Source organism: Podarcis liolepis (genome assembly GCF_965112155.1).
Source record: "Podarcis liolepis genome assembly, chromosome: 2".
Lineage (NCBI taxonomy): Eukaryota > Metazoa > Chordata > Lepidosauria > Squamata > Lacertidae > Podarcis > Podarcis liolepis.
The window spans coordinates 54,173,043-54,189,991 of NC_139555.1; the positions used below are offsets into that span (position 1 = coordinate 54,173,043).

Genomic DNA, 16,949 nt, shown 5'->3' on the forward strand with positions numbered 1-16,949 from the left:
AACTGATAAGTATAATAAGATTGGTTTTTTTGGGGGTGGGGGGGAGACTATATTTGAAAAACTGCAAGATTTTTTTTTTGAATATGACTGGATGAGTTTCAACAAGTCAAGATTATATGGCAGAATATATTGAGCTATTTCAGGAAAAATCCTTAGATAATTAGGGAATATTTTCAGATAAATTATTATATTTTTTACTTGAACACATATACTAGAGAAACGTTTTAAAATGTTGTCTAGATTGTACATTACATCTATGTAATGGTGAGAATTTTAAGATCAGTTTAACTACTTGACCTATTACGTCTTTTAACATATGCTAAAGAGAGTGTACTATTTGGAGACATGTTGAGAGTAACCCTATGCATGTTTATGAAGAATCCCACTTTCTTTAATGGGACCTGCTCCCATGTGTCATTTGTCATAGGATTACAGCCAGTACCAATTTGCTAGGCAGCGAGTCCCATTTAACTCAGTGAGATCCACTTTTAAGCAAGGTAACTTAGGGTCATGTTGTTGCTAGGCCTTCATGTACCAGCTAACAGGGAACCAAAGAATACCTGTGCAAAAAATATCTGAGAAAGGAGTGTAAAAAAAAAGACCACACATGGACACCCTTTGTTAGATTTTGTGATGATAACCAATCATTTTATGTTAAATACTGTTTTAATATGTATTGTGTGTAATTCAATATGTAATGAATTCAGTGGCTATGTCCAGGAGGCAGGGGGTAGTGGGGTTCCACTGCCACGGAAGTCCAAACTGCACCTACTGAAAGTGCAGACTGTTGCAGAGGTACTGCCTGTTGTTTCCCCCCCAGAGGTAGGAAGTGTAAGTCCTTGAAACAAGCCATTTCAGAGGCAAAGCATAGCAAGGCAACAATCTGTTTGATCCTAAGCTTGTCCATTTGCTGCAGAGAGCCATGGTGGAGTGCTTGCCTGGAGCTGGTGCAGCAAAATTAAGAAACACCCACCCACCCACTGTTTTCTGCCCTGACCAGCAAGAGATAGCAGAGATTTGGATACAGTGCTTGGCTCTACCTCTCCAAGCAACCTTGGGGCAGCATTAGGATTGCCCTGCCCATTAGCGGATATTCAGTTGCACTGAAACAAGTGGGAACCTTATGTAACTAACTGTGTCTGAATAGAACACATAACTATGCTGTGAAGTTAGTAATTTTTAGAATTTTTGAATTAAAAGAAGAAAAAGTTTAAAAAGTAAAGAAAAGGGCTTTTAAGCCTCATTTTAAAAGATGGTTTAAAGAAAATATTGAACAGAATTTATATCATTTTATTAGGTAGGAATAGGTTCCTTTACATTTCAAGTGCATCATGTTGTAAGGTTAACATTCTGAAGCTTGATCTCATGTGTCAAGATTTAAGCACAAGAGCTTTAGTTTAAAGGAATATATTGATCAGACTTTGATTGAGCCTTGTCTAATCGTAAAGAACAGTGGTGCTTACTAATAGCTGTCATTTAATGTTTCGTCTTCATTTCATAAATCTCCCTTCTCTGCTTCCTTAAGCCCCTCTGTCAAACAATTTCCCTTAAAACTGCTGTGCTAAGAGGAGAAATGAAAAAGCAACTGTCACAGTGTGAACATAATTGATTCAATAAATAACATTTTTAAATTCTCAAGGCAAACCTCGGGGTTTTCACTTATGTCAATTAACTACTTAGTAAATGGTGGTAAACTTAATTTGGACAGATGGGCTGTGCTAGCCCATTCTCACTTCCTCTGGAAATGAAAGAGAAAGAAAAAGCATTTTCCCTGATTTTTTTTTTTTTAAGTAATGTTTGGCTTGAATTTGGAAAGCATCACTTTGAAAACCTTTGCATTACTTGATGATAAAACAAACTGAATGTTGGTCTCTTCAGGTTATTGCTGTTTGGAAGTGATTCATATTTGTCATGATATTGCACTATGTGACAGGAAAGCTGCTGTGTCTTTTTTTGAGGGGGGGCATTCTTCACTATGTGGTAGAAACTTCCCTTTTGCTAAAAGGGAACAGAGAGATTCTGTGGTTGCAGAGCTTTCACTCATGGTCATTGTTCATTGCTTGCCCAGGTCTGTGATGGCAGCTGCAAAACAAGTAGCATGTAGTTAATTACCACAACCAATCTGCCAAGTTCTGGTTTGCATATTGCCAACTTCTCATAGTTGTAGCAGACTTAGTCCAGGGCTGAAATAATATTCTGCACTATGTAGATGTGCAGGTAAAGAGGAGATTCCCCATCTATACAACCCACAAATGACAACAAGGCAAAATGATGCTCCAGCTCTAGTTTCACTGTACTTAAAATAGCATGTATGAGTTGTGAGTAGGCGCACAAATCTGGAGTGTCCGAAAGTGTGACCCGATGATCACCAGAACCTAGAATCTCCATTTCTATATGCAAGGCATGAACTCCACTGCTGGGATATTGCTGTCCTCAACCATGTGATGCATTCTCCTTCCTTCCTTCCTTCCTTCCTTCCTTCCTTCCTTCCTTCCTTCCTTCCTTCCTTCCTTCCGATCCATTGGTGTGAGCTTCAGTGCACCATTGCACTGCTCTGTCATCAGGTTGCCAGTATCTTTGAGTTAAGGAGGACGAAACAGTAGGAATTGAAATGGAGGCCAAGCTATCCCTGGAGAGGTTACCTGTTTGGTCCCCTGTCCCTGAAGCAGAAATCAAAAGTCTTATTGAGAGGCTTCTCCTAGACAAAGCTCCAGGAAGGGATATGTTGCCCCACCCCAATCTTTCGTATGGACCCAGAGTGGTGGGCACCAATCTTGGCATCACAGTAAAGACTGATATATTTCCTTAGTGATATTGGTCTTGATCTGCTTAGATGATCTCTAAACAGAGAGATTCAATTTGTAAAGCTATTGTGTGCTCGTAAAATGTTCAGACGGTTCAAAATTACTGTCTGTGTTCTTTTTACAGGGTGTTACGATAATGGAGAAACTTCTACAAGAACAGTTTGGGAGCCCCTTTTTGTAATGAGGAAATGTGAGTGTGTTTATACTGTTTCTTTTATAAGAATGTGATAATCAAATTCAGTAGTTTTCATAAAAGTAATCCCCCCCCCTATATTTTTCATGGAGGACAATGTATGTATTCTTCAAGTAGTTCTAGAAACGAGAGCAAATGGCTATTGATTGGTTTGTTATAAATGTTCTTCTAAGACACACTTTTTTGTACCTTACAGGAGGAGAAATCTCCATGTGTCTAAAGTAGAACCACAGCAATATGTCCTCATTACCAGGCCTGCTTCTTGCTGAAGTTAACTTTATGGGTTAGATTGACGAATAAGGAAAGACTGAGTTGAAGGAAGACAATTGCCTACAAACTAAGCAGCATATGTGGAATGGCAGAACTTAAAATCTGTGAACCAGTGTGATCATGGCGAACGAAAGTATGGTTTGGAAAAATACATCACTGTGTAGTTGCTCTTTAATCTCCCATAGACTTATCATCAAAAAGATTCCCACCCACCCCCTCAACCCCCCCCCCACACATTGGCACTACGGAAAGACTATCAGCCAAAAGAAACAAGATTTTACTCTTGTTTTAATACATGGTCCGTTGTTCAGGGCAGAGAATCTATTCCACAGCAGTGCAACTGAAATGGAGGCATTTTATTAACAGGTACTGTGAATCTATATCTCATGAAGACTTTACATGAACTGCAAGATTATTTTAGTTTCAAAATTCTTGTGTTACGCAAATACCATTCTTTAAAACCTCCAAAATGCTATTAATGCACCTCCAGTTTGCAAGTGTCTCCCTCTAAAATGTGAACTGTTGCCAAACCTTGCTAGTTTTTCAAACCTACAAAAGCTTCTCAGAATCTTTATTAACTTAATGCTGAATTCCAGTGGTAGCCCTCTTTAAAAAGATGGAAAACTTGTTTAGTCTTTCAGTGCTTGTACCTAGGTAATTGACATCTAATTAAGTGGTAAGTTGACATAAGGGCTCAGGTTTTCGTTTCTTTCTTGGACATTTTTGGTGATGTTGTTTTTTAAAAAAATGTGTGTGTACACCATTCTGTCTTCAGATGTGAAATGTTACTTGAATGCCCTTTTCTGAAATACAGGAGAACTAACGCTAGATTTGCAAATTACTAATAATGCATAATGTGTGCCACAATGCTAATAAGAAGTACTTAAATGTCTGCATATATAAAAAATTTCCTTTTTATTTGCACAAAATGTTGTCAGCGTTATACATTAGGTGAAATGCTGGGAGGACAAATAATAACCGCAATCTGGTAACTCCTCTGCACCGGATAGACATCGTAAACATGATATGGTCTGCTGGGTGATGCTTAGGTACACATACAGTGTTAGAAATATTTAAGTCTTGGTTAAATAAAATATGTTCTGGAGCAGTAGGGAGGATTATGTTGTTTTGACATAAAACCATGTCCTTTTCAACCTTGTCACCTGCAGTTTTATGGCTGAGATTGCTGGAGCAGTCTGGATTAAATTTAGATTTACCCGGCACAGCAGTTATGTCAGGTCATTTTTAATTCATTTCCTTTAGCAATGAGCCAGCCTAACCAGTCATTTGAACAGCTATTTGACAGCTGGCTAATGGGACTGAAAAGTGTGCCAACTGCCCTGCTGGCTGCCTCCCTTTCTTGCTCCCTCGCGCTAAGCACGTTGAAAGCAAGAAGAGGAAAAATAGACACGTGTTTCCAAGCCTTCTCAGTGCTGAGAAGCAACTGAGCCCTTAAGAAGGAAGGATCTAAGGATCTGTGATTTAAGTGTTAAAATAGGAATGCAACAAACAGGGAAGCTGGGTGTGCATTTGAACTGAACTGGAAGCAGGGTTATGGTATGAGCATTGCCAGTGACAGTACCTCATAAAGTACTGCAGGCGCAGCACTTGGGCACTAAGCAAATCTGCATTTGCCCTTTAAGTGCTCAGATGAGTCCATAGGACTGTTGTGAAATAGCATCTGTTTTGTCTGGGAGTCCCCCCAGAATTCATCTGCACCAGCTAACCTAGAACATACTACCTGTTAACCTAATACCTGCTGACCGGTATAATTGCCTTGGCACCCTACTACTCTCAGGCCATTTGGAAGAGGACAGGATCTTGTGCAGTAGAAATCTTGCACTATTTAATGCAAGGGTTGTCAACCTGGTCCCTACTGCCCACTAGTGGGAGTTTCAGGATTCTAGGTGGGCAGTAGGGGGTTCTACGGCACAAGCTGAATCCTCCTTCCATCGAGCACTGGTGGGCGGTAAGGAAATGTTACCATCAAGAAAGATGCATTAGTGGGCGGTAGGTATAAAAAGGGTGACCACCCCTGGTTTAATGAGTAACAGTCTTCCAGCTGGAGAGGTTTGAAATCCAAATAATGCTGTTGCAATCTTGTTTCAGGGAGTGTGTATATAGTCTCTGCAACTATATTAAGGTCAGCCTTCTTGTTTTTTTTAAAAAAAAATAAGGCAAGAGAGATAATTACTTTCTTGATTTTTTTATTATAGTCCTCCTTGAACACTATTGTATGTCAGGCTCATTAGATTCTTCCTCACATTATGTCTCTGACTTGCTAAGTTGTAGCTAACACCTGCTTTACATGTACTCATTGCATTCCAGGAAGCTAGAAATTTTCATTTTTATATAATATCAGGTCTTACAGAGTTTGGAGGAGCTCATCTGCTTTTTTTCCAAGCAGTTCACAGAGCCTCTCCTTTTCCCATGTGGAGATTAATCTCAGTGTTTAAAAAGGGAGCATCTTGTACTGTTGACGGATGGCGCAAATACATTTGTATGTCAGGTGGTGCAAATATGGCGATGTATCAGAAAGCAGCTTTTCTAAGGCCCTGTCTAAACAGTACAATAATCGTAAAGTGCCCTCTGTGTGGCTGTAGTGTGGAGCAGCATACCATACGGACTCCTGACATCCTATTGGCAGTTGCAGGAGGATGTGATGGAGGCACAGCAATGTGAAGGCATGGGAATTCTTCTTGCAATAGGTGTGACTTGCATGGCAAGCCATTGTGTGTCTCTGTGGAGACTGTAAATGTATAGATAGGTCTACCTCAAGTCACACTGCATGCACCACAAAACCTTTTGGCATGTATGTTCTCTAATAGCAAGGCCAACGCAATATCACAGATTGTTTCAGTTAACCACAGGCAAGGTTGTTGGGTGCCTTGTCAACTGCATGTTTGTTTGCAGATTACAGTGCCTGCTACTGGCCGCTGAATGCTTGGATATAGCCCTCAGCTTTGTGAACTACAAAACAGCATTGAAATGTAAGAATGCCTGAACACTGTACTTGATGTCTAAAAGCAACCAACTTCATGAAGTGCCTTTGACGTCTGTGCCTTGATAATGTGATCTAGAAAGAAATACAGACTCATCCCCACCTCCAGATGTTAAACATTAAAAATGTTTTAAGAACTTAATTCTTAGCCCATAATCATTTGCAATATTTTTACATTAGCAGCTATCTTTCATTATCCCAGAACTTGCTTTGCGGTGTATGTGTTGCGAATCAATTGTTAAGGGAATGGGTTAATGAAATTATAAATGATGTTTTTCACATACATTTCTGTAATAATTGTACAACTCATTAAAAAAGGTGTTCTGATCATTCACGATGCTTGCCCTTCAGATATTCTTATTGATATTCCATACACTCTGTTTCTCTCCTAAAACGTATAACGAAAACACACACACCAAACCAGGTTTCAAAATGAGTTCCTTAGAAATTATAGGCAAAACAGCATAAAGGATGACTCCTGTGCAAAAAGCAGGAAGGATGGAGAATAACAAAATGGCCACAAGGTTATTCTAACTTGTCAGGATTGTGAGTTGAATATATTAATGAGGAAAGAATGCCTTCCTCGAAAATTTCGCCGTTTTCCATTCAATGTCTTAATACTGCACACAAAATTGCTTTGATAAATATGCAGCAGAAAAGTCACGAGCTGACATCTGGGGCTGTCGTTCTCAAGGGTTTGGTAAAGTAATAAAATGGATTAGCTTTCTCTTTTTTTAAAAAAAGATTTCCTGGTGAAATATCTCCCAAAATCAACCATTTTGAGGACAACTGATGCTTAGACACCCTGATAAGTTAGGATTTCAAAATCTGAGTGTCTGCCTTCAACAGACTTATTCTACACATATAACCCCAAGACAGGTCTCGGTGAGTTTCATAGTAAATACAGTTATGCATATATTCCTGGGAGTAAGCCCCATGCAGCTACTGGGGTTTACTTCTGTGTTAAGGTGTCTAGCACTGTAGTACTGTGGACTATTGTTCCAGGAAATGCAGCATGTTTTAACTTTTAGAGATGGGCAGACACCCCTCTCTACCTGTGGCATGTGTGTAGAAATTCAAGGGACTTAGAGGGAGGGACTATGAACAAGTTAGGCCACATGGAATCTAGCCACATTCTAGGACTTTAACTTGAGGCTGTAACTCCATCTAGCATTTATTGCTTGCCATTCTTGTGGGGCTTCACTGCATTGTATATGTGGTTCTGCCTTATAAGAACTTCAGTAATTGCAGTTGAGCATGACAAACATCACTGTTGCTAATAATGAATTCAAGTGGCGAGTGCCAACAGATGTGGAGCCAAAATAGGGCCTCTGACAAACAAGAGGGATGTTTCAGCATGCTTGCCCAGGCTGCTGTATGCAGAAGTACACACACACACACACACACACACATCTTTAAAGAAGAAGAAGAAGAAGAGTTTGGATTTGATATCCCGCCTTTCACTCCCCTTCAGGAGTCTCAAAGCGGCTAACAATCTACTTTCCCTTCCTCCCCCACAACAAACACTCTGTGAGGTGAGTGGGGCTGAGAGACTTCACAGAAGTGTGACTGGCCCAAGGTCACCCAGCAGCTGCATGTGGAGGAGCGGAGACGCGAACCCGGTTACCCAGATTACGTGACTACCGCTCTTAACCACTACACCACACTGGCCTTCCCCAGTAATGGCCCAGTGAGGTCTGGGCATGCTTAGTAGCCACAGAATGTTGAGTATGAAAAACAGAAGGAAGAATGAATTGATCTGCTTGATTGACCATTGCAGCTTATGGTATCCCTGGAGGAGGGGATGGCGGTTTGGCACCTTGAAAAGGAGCACTCCTGTTTAAGGACGAGAATACCTAGCGACATTTTGTGCCAGATTCTGTTGCTCTTTACTCAGATACATAAATTTGACTGATGTCTAACACATTTCAATGCAGTATGTCAGAACTAGCGATGGTCTGCTCCACTGAAATAAAGTACCTTTCACAGTCATATATTTCCTAGAAATGGTGAATAGAAATGCAGAATGACCTGTTCTGAAACTGTCACTTGTTTTGTTTTCTAAGTGAAGTAGCAAATATAAAGCCTTATGTTTATCACACAATTGGACCATGTACCTTTTTGCAATAATTTAATCTGACGGTTCTCTGCAACCCACATAAGCATTCATTCCAGCCCTCTTTTTCCTGCCCCCATTCCTTCCATGCACATGGTAGAAATATGCTGGTAACCACACATGTCTCTGATACACAAAATATGAGTATGCACAGCTGATGAGCCCTGGCAGGGCGAAACAAGGTATTATTCCGGGAATCCTTGTTCTTTTGTCTGATACCTGCATACAACAACTATATTTTGAAAAGGCATATGTTAAGATCTTTTGTATCCTTCGTCTTGATACCTGCATACAGCAGTTGCACACAACAACTATACTTTGCAAAGGCAGATGTGGAACATTACAAAGAAAAGTTCATCTTTTGCAAGTACTGTTCCTTAAAGTTGTGTTTGACACCTGTATTCGCAAAGACATACGTGGAACACAAAAAGCTTCTATTTGGATATTACGTATATAAAAACTGATCTATTTGTATTTCCTGTTTTATATGTTGGTCTTTAATTGCTTCTACTCAATTAGATAATGTGAAAAGAATTATGTTTATATGATTTATAAAGAATTCATATAGTTAAACACAGCCAGTTACATTGTGGGTATATTTGTTAGTTGTTTTTACGTAACTATAGGTTTGATAGTGTTGGATAATCACACATGGCCCGTACAACCTATGTTCCACCAAAGGGAAAAGGGAAAGCAGTCCATCAGCATTGCAGGTGCTGTAGCCATGGTCTGGTCTGTTTCATTGTCTTCAGCTCCTTAGCAGGTCAGGGAGCTTTGTGGGCACTGCAATGTTGGAAAGGGCATGAAGGAGCGATCACATCGGCACACCTTCTCATCTTGCCATTCCACAACAAGAGGAGAGATTCTTGACAATATCCCCTCTATCTATTGGGAAGCCCCATGGCGCATTAAGGGATCCTTCTGTAAGTTTTCTTGGGTTCACCATTTTAGTCAGTCCCCCATCTCTGTGGAGGTGATAGCTGCCATGAATCCAAATATCACCAGCAAGTGGTCTGACCATGACAACAGGATCTCAGAGACACTCATTTCCAGATCACCCCCCCTCCACTTGGAGCAGAAAACAAGTCAAGGGTGTAAAATGCACACCTAAGCATGTATACTCAGAAGTAAGCATGTTCAGTGGGGCTTACCACCAGGAAAACGTGCATTAGATTGTAGTCAATTCTTTCTCTCTCTATGTTCTTATGCAGCCGGTTTCTCAAAAGCAGAAAACAGATCTTTTTGGCAGGGAGCTTGATGTACAATCAGTTTTAGCTGTAGAGGTTAAGGCGGTAGCACACAGTTAAATTAGTGTGCAATGTTACAGAAAGAAATGACAACCTGTCATGTAATGGAGCCAAATGAGAAAATGAGTGGATCCTGCCCATCATTGAAAATAGTAACTGAGCACTTTATGGACAAACAAGAAAAGAGGTGCATGTAAAAGAATTCTGAAGACAGGATTTGCCAGGTTTTTCAGAATTAAAGAAAGGTGGCGTGTGTTGTCAGAAATGTCTGTCTCACAGAGGACAAGGAGTATATTATTTGGGAATTGAAATGGGCATCTCAAGAGGAGAGTGAAAACGCGGAAAATTTAGGGAGAACAATATGACAAGCAAATTGAACCACACTGGTAAAACTGGAAGACGGAACATGAACAATAAGTTTGCAACGAGCCCTTTCCATATGTTCGCCTTTAAATTACAGCCTGCAGATTAGAAAAACATTCTGTATCTCTATATTTCTATGAGAGCTGCTATAAACAGTGTCCATCTTGGGGCATTGCACCATGAGCCTCTCCTAAGGGGTCCACAAGAAGGGCCTCATTTGCAGATCTCTTGAAGGAGGGAAATGGCACCAGCCAACATGAAAAAGTGTAGAAAGGAGAAATCCTGAGAAAATATAAAGGCACAACACTAGAATATAAGTTGGGGGATCCAGTCTCAGTAAATGTCTTTGATTCAGTGTAGTCTGTCTTATACACTTTGCATGGCCGAACTTTTAACAAGCAAAAAATTGAGGTAAATTAGGTTTTAGGATCCATATGACTGCAAGCGCCTTTCATTTATTGGTCCAAATCAATTGCCTGCAACGGCAAACGGCATGATTGCTTTGTCCTTCAGTGAGCAACCTAAATTGCTTTCCTGTTTTAACTGTACCTTTTTGCGTTTGAGCAAATGGCATGGAAATCAAAGAAATTCTAGTCAACAAGGGCAGAAGGAGTCCCTGAGGATGCTGCAAAGTGAGTTTAACAGAAAACAGGAGATCTGACAGATGAATTCCTGAGGGGAAGTAAGTTACAAAGGAGATAGGAGGTTGGTGGAAAGAGAAAGTTAAATTTGTCACAATATTGTTTAGACTCTAAACTTTAGAGTGGTTGCTTTTAAAGCTATCCGCCTGTATTCTTTTCACAGCTAAAAGTGTGGTGAGTAATGGACAGGGTTTCTTGGGACACACTAAACTGAGAGCAAACCTCAAATGTTATACTGTACAGTGGTACCTCGAGTTGCAAACACTTTGAGTTACAGACTCCGCTAACCTGGAAGTAGTACCTCAGGTTAAGAACTTTACCTCAGGATGAGAACAGAAATCGGGTGGGTGTGGTGGCATGGCGGCAGCAGGAGGCCCCATTAGCTAAAGTGGTACCTCAGGTTTGGAACGGTTTCCGGTTAAGAACGGACCTCCGGAACAAATTAAGTTCTTAACCAGAGGTACCACTGTAAAGTAAACATTTTGGGAATGTGCTTTAGCTGCTTTAGAAGTGCAGAAACAATAAGGACTGCATACCAGCTGCTGGGGGGGAAGCTTTGGTTGTGGCTGCCGCCATGGTGCCAGGTGGACTTCTGGCATTGGCACAGGCATAATGTAAAAAGCCTTGAATATCTACTGAATGTTCATGAACATTTGATATTTCCTTTCTACACCTACTGATATTTGATTGCAATATGTGTTTGCATTGTGTGATCATTGTGCTTCTGTTTAAATCCCTGGGTTGCAACAGAATATGTGTGCATGTGGCTGAGCTGTACACCTTCATTTTTCTAACTGGCTTAGTAATCCATCCTTTTGCTGGAAGCAAATGTGGGTTGATATTCCAGTTGGTGCCTTGGACTGCAAGAGTATGCACACATCTGGGAGTAAACTCACATGAATGTGGTGGACTCTACTTCTGAATAAACATTCATAGGATCGCACCGCTAGTATGCTTTTTAGAATGAAACCAAGTTTCTGTATTCCAGACGCTGAGCTAAAAGTGATCTCATTCAGTTGTCAAGTTGTAAAGAATTCAACTTCCACCCGAAGCCTATCCTCGAGGCCATAGTAAATCTTCATGTTTTTTCTTTCCATGAAGCTTTTGATGATGAACAAGCTTGTCAGAACCGGAAGATGGCTTGCCAGAATTCCTAGCACATGGTCAGTCATTAGGAAATATTCTTCAGCATGCTATCTGAATTAAAATTCTGTGTAGGCACATTGTTTTTGTTACTATTTATTTTTGGAGTTTAAACAATTGACTGCGTAGGGCTAAACAAAAAGAACAGCTGGAGGTGAATCAAACCAGTAGTGTATTACCTGTTCACCCCTTTATTTAGACTGCAGCCCTGTACTACATAACTTGGGAATAAGCCCCACAGAACTCAACAGGACTTTTGAGTAGATATGATTGCACTGCTAGTATATTATGGCTACCTACGTTTCTGAAGCTGTTGAAACCGGAGCAACATTCCATGGTTGGATAGTTTGGTATCACTTAAATTAATTAATATAGACTCCACATTATTACCTTGTGTAGCACTCTTGTCATGGCTTTACCACACAGCCAGTGTGGTGTAATGGTCAAAGTGTCAGACTAGGACCTGGGAGACCAGGGTTCAAATCCCCCCTCAGCCATGAAACTCGCTGGTCTTGTGCCAGTCGCTGCCACTCGACCTAACCTACCTCACAGAATTGTTGTGGGGATTAAGCAAGGAGGGACAGAGCCATGTACCCCACCTTGAGCTCCTTGAGGACAATGGTGGTATAAACACAGATAAGTATTTAACACTGAGACAGATCCTGAAGCTGAGGCTCCAATACTTTGGCCACCTCATGAGAAGAGAAGACTCCCTGGAAAAGACCCTGATGTTGGGAAAGATGGAGGGCACAAGGAGAAGGGGATGACAGAGGACGAGATGGTTGGACAGTGTTCTCAAAGCTACCAGCTTGAGTTTGACCAAACTGCGGGAGGCAGTGGAAGACAGGAGTGCCTGGTGTGCTATGGTCCATGGGGTCATGAAGAGTTGGACGTCTAAACAACGTCTAAACACCACCACCACCACCTAATGAGGCATTTGAGCTGACCTGAGGTTATTGGATTTTCAGCTATCCTTATGGCCTTGAAGAATTTTCTGTCCTCAGGGAAGGAATACAGATAAGAAACAAGCCACTTGGCCTATTTTCATGCTCAGTGAGCTCATCAGCCTGAGCACCAGCCCGTGTAGCCTGGTTTCAGTCCCATATCATCTCACTGGGTGCTTCCAGGTGGAGAATTTTTCAGGAGTGTGGTTCACTGATTCTATGTGCCTGACCCCTGCAGGATCTCATAGGAAGAGTGCAAATCCCCAGGCTGATTCATCACTGTCAACCAATCGGAGACCAGCACCATTCCTCTGCTTATTTATGCACATAATGCCAAAATAGGATCCTAAACAGTTTACAAAATATAAGAACCGTTTAGAGAACATTGTGCACAGTAGTTAAAGTACACAACGAAACAATCCCATTGAAACAAAAATGGTCAGAATGAAAATGTAATCAAGATTTAAAGCATTTACAGTGGTGCCTCGCAAGATGAAAAGAATCCGTTCCGTGAGTCTCTTCGTCTTGCGGTTTTTTCTTCTTGCGAAGCAAGCCCATTAGCGGCTTAGCGGATTAGCGCTATTAGCGGCTTAGCGGGCTTAGCGGATCAGCTGATAAGCGGCTTAGCGGATCAGCTGATAAGCGGCTTAGCGGATCAGCTGATAAGCGGCTTAGCGGCTTGGGAAAAAGGGGGGGAGGGGGAAAACCCCACAGGAACTCGCAAGACATTTTCGTCTTGCGAAGCAAGCCCATAGGAAATTCGTTTTGCAAAGCACCTCCAAAACGGAAAACCCTTTCGTCTAGCGGGTTTTCCGTCTTGCGAGACATTCATCTTGCGGGGCTCCACTGTATGCTCTGATTTTTTCTGTAAAAGGCTAAAAAGATAAAGCCTCCATTTAACAACTTAAAATAAAACCACCAGCCTTCTATCAACCCAAAGACGTCTTTTTGTTTTGTTTTTACTATCTTCTGCAAGTCCATTAAAGGTGTGTGTGTGGGTGGGCGTGGGTGAGAAATGTGAGGAGAGGGCCCTAATCCAATCCTGCTTTTCGAATCTGCGTGCTTCCTCTACTCCATCCTAAAGGGGGTTAACAGAACTGCCAGCTTCTTTCTGTTCATTTCCCCACCCCATCCCCACAAAAGCCAGTTTGAAAATGTGGGTGGACAGTAGCAACTGAAGCATCTTTCTTTCAGACAAAACAAAAAAAGTTCTACATTTTAGAAACTTGCCATGCATAATTATGGTTGATCTTGGAAGAAAACAGGATTATACTTGCTTTAAAAGAAGCCAATTATCAAGGGTTGATCAAAAGGAGACAGTGCTATGAAGATACACTTTTGAAGCACTCTGAAATGATTTTGTAAAAAATAAAAATAAATCACATTCCTTGCTACCTTGTAAACAAAAAAACGCTTTAAAAAGTTACAGCTATTGGAGGGGACACCAACGAAAGCGCAGGTCACTAATACTGTCTTTGAAGTGAAGAGGCTGTAAATTTCCACCATTTTGTTTTCCTTTTTTTTTTATTGCTACCTGCCAGGTATCTGAAATACACTCTCTTTCAAAAGCTCTTACTTTATGTCTCATGAAGCAAATTCCACCCCCTTCCCCTTGAATGTGCAAGTAGGGTCCTATTAGCTGTGGTGAAGAGCATTTTTATCCAAGGATTGTAAGACCCAAGTAGCATTGCAAAGGTGGCCTTATTTGCTACCGTCCCCTTATCCTGTTAATGCCACTCTCTGTTCAGTGCCCTCTTCTCACTTTTTCTCCCAGCCTCCCCTCCCCACTCATTTTCAGGTTAGAAGTCATTTTCTTTCCACTCTTTCAGTTTGTTGTGTTTAGGAAAGACCTGTATGAAATATAAACTGAGGAAACATATAGCATTACCAGTTTTTTTCTGGGCACCTTTTACCCTGGGTTGCCAGCTTTTCTACTGGTCCTCCAAGGACTTAGCTATACAGCTGCAAATAAAACACTTTAAGTGTGTTGTAAAGTGCAACAAATATACAAATGTGTTTAGAAGGCGATTGTGAGCCATGGCAAATTCAAAATGTTTTTCAAAACATTTTTTACAACAGCATTTTCACAATGTTTTTTTATATGTGTGTAGATTCAACCTAAGTGTCCTTATTTCCCAAGGACAGTCTTGGATTTACAGAAGCCGTCCCAGTTTCTGATTTGATCCCAGAATGTCCTGTTTTTCCTTAGGACGTCCCTATTTTCATCAGAGTAATGTTGGAGGTTATGGAGCTATGCGACCAAGCCAAGGAGATAACTATACAACCTTAAGAAGACACCCGAAGGCAGCCCTGTATAGGGAAGTTTTTAAATGTTTAATGATCTCCTTAGCTTTTACCACAAGCAGAATTTGAGTGGTTGCAGCTTTCCTTAACAAAGCATCTGCATGAGAGATAACTTCACCTGTTCATATGTGCCCTTGCTCATCAAACTGCTGGTCAAGGGACAGGAATGCTGCCCAAGAAAAAGGTGGCCTCTCTGCTTGTTTTGGTTATAAAATCAAGTTCACTCATGATGATTTAAAATGCTGGCCTTAGTGAGCCAGCCATATAAAAGCACTGGCCTTATAGGCCACAGTTTAGCCTAAGATGATTACAACAATGGGTGCTTAAGGTTCACCAGAGTTGTAGCTTCCTAAAGCCACTCCTTTAAACATTCCATAGGAGATGCTGTTTCACTGTTCCAACAATCTTACCAAAGAGTCACCCTTTTCAACTTGATTCTATGCTATTTTGAAAAGCAGGGTAGAGTTGTTCCAGGAAACACGCCATCAAATGAAAAAAGTGCTCCTAGGTGAGCTAAGTGCACCTTTAATCCTCACTGGCTCTAATGATCCATTTGCAGCTGGAAGCCAGAAGCAAGCACCTTTCGCCATAACCTTCCACATGTTACCTTGATGATAGAGAAACGCTTTTCTTGTACACTTAGAAGGAGCAGACTACCTCCTTAAAACCATTCTTGTGTTTGCAAACCAAGTTCAGCCCAGGCCTCTCTGATGGCTTTGACAAGGACAAGAAAGCCGTCATAGGTAACCTTTTCTTCCAAATAGGGCCACCTCATGGGACGCAGGTGGCCATTTTTAAGTGGATTGTTTGCCATGACTAAATCCCCTCTTTTTTCCCATCTCTGAATCTCGTTCAAGTATTATTAGTATGAAAGCATTTATCAAATGTAGACACTTGCCATAAATTTTGTTCTAAGAAATTCTGATGGTGAAAACATGCCTGTTATCTCAGGTGTCTGGAGATACTTGACTTATTGTGGTTTCCACTTGTACCTAAGGTCTTTGTTTGATCTGCTGCTGTCAGGTTGGAATGCCCGTCTCTTAGCCACTATACTAGCTCTTTGCTAGTTTTTGTACCTGTACTGCTCTGTCCTCTGTATTAATTTACAGTGGTACCTTGGTTGTCGAACAGCTTGGCTCACAAACAAATCGGCTCCCGAATGCCGCAAACCTGGAAGTGAATGTTCTGGGTTGCAAATGTTTTTTGGAAGTCGAATGTACAACGCTCCTTCTGCGGCATACTGCACTCAGTTGGAAGCCACGCCTTGGTTTTCAAACCATTCCAGGAGTCAAACAGACTGTATTTACTTAAATTGGTTTTTATTAAATATTTTCTTGTGCTATAAATCAAGCAAATAAATGGGGGAAAGTACATCTCCACTTTTCACAGTTTGTTTACATGTAGGGAGAGACACTTTTGTGCACAACAAGGCAATGACATATCTTCCACAACGGCATACAAATTAATATGGCTAACCTGACCCAGCAATCCACCCCCTCCCACATGTAAACAAACCACACTGCAGCCAACTGAATGCAACCAAGCAAGCTCTGGACTCTCAACCTTGGCCCTCCAGATGTTTTGAGACTGCAATTCCCATCATCCCTGACCACTGGTCCTGCTAGCTAGGGATCATGGTAGTTGTAGGCCAAAAATATCTGGAAGGCCGAGGTTGAGGAAGCCTGCTCTAACCTCTCACAATCTCTGTCTATTTCATGTGCTGCTGGCACAAACTCCTACACTAACACTATGTCTTCTGTATTTATTGGGAACATAGGAAGCTGCCTAATACTGAGTCAGACTCATTGGTCCATCTACGGTTTACCTGGCTGACTGTGGCTCCCCAGCGTCTCAGGGAGGAATCTCTCCCAGCCAGAGCCATCTTTCCCATTGGTCTTAGTGGTTCGTTGCGCCAGGGCGCTG

At 41.3% G+C, this 16,949-nt stretch overlaps 1 protein-coding gene across 2 annotated transcripts in view; it reads left to right on the forward strand.

Moving 5' to 3' along the window:
* PRELID2 (PRELI domain containing 2) overlaps positions 1 to 16,949 on the forward strand; it is a 58,731-nt gene that overhangs the window by 31,400 nt on the left and 10,382 nt on the right. Inside the window, exons 6-7 of one of the 2 annotated variants that reach the window (XM_083487837.1) lie at positions 2,929 to 2,994; positions 3,194 to 6,602. In XM_083487837.1, the coding sequence (XP_083343963.1) occupies positions 2,929 to 2,985 (57 nt within the window). In that variant the 3' untranslated portion in view covers positions 2,986 to 2,994; positions 3,194 to 6,602. Of the gene's footprint in view, positions 1 to 2,928; positions 2,995 to 3,193; positions 6,603 to 16,949 lie in introns of those variants that run through there. The other variant, XM_083487838.1, reaches the window with a different exon arrangement.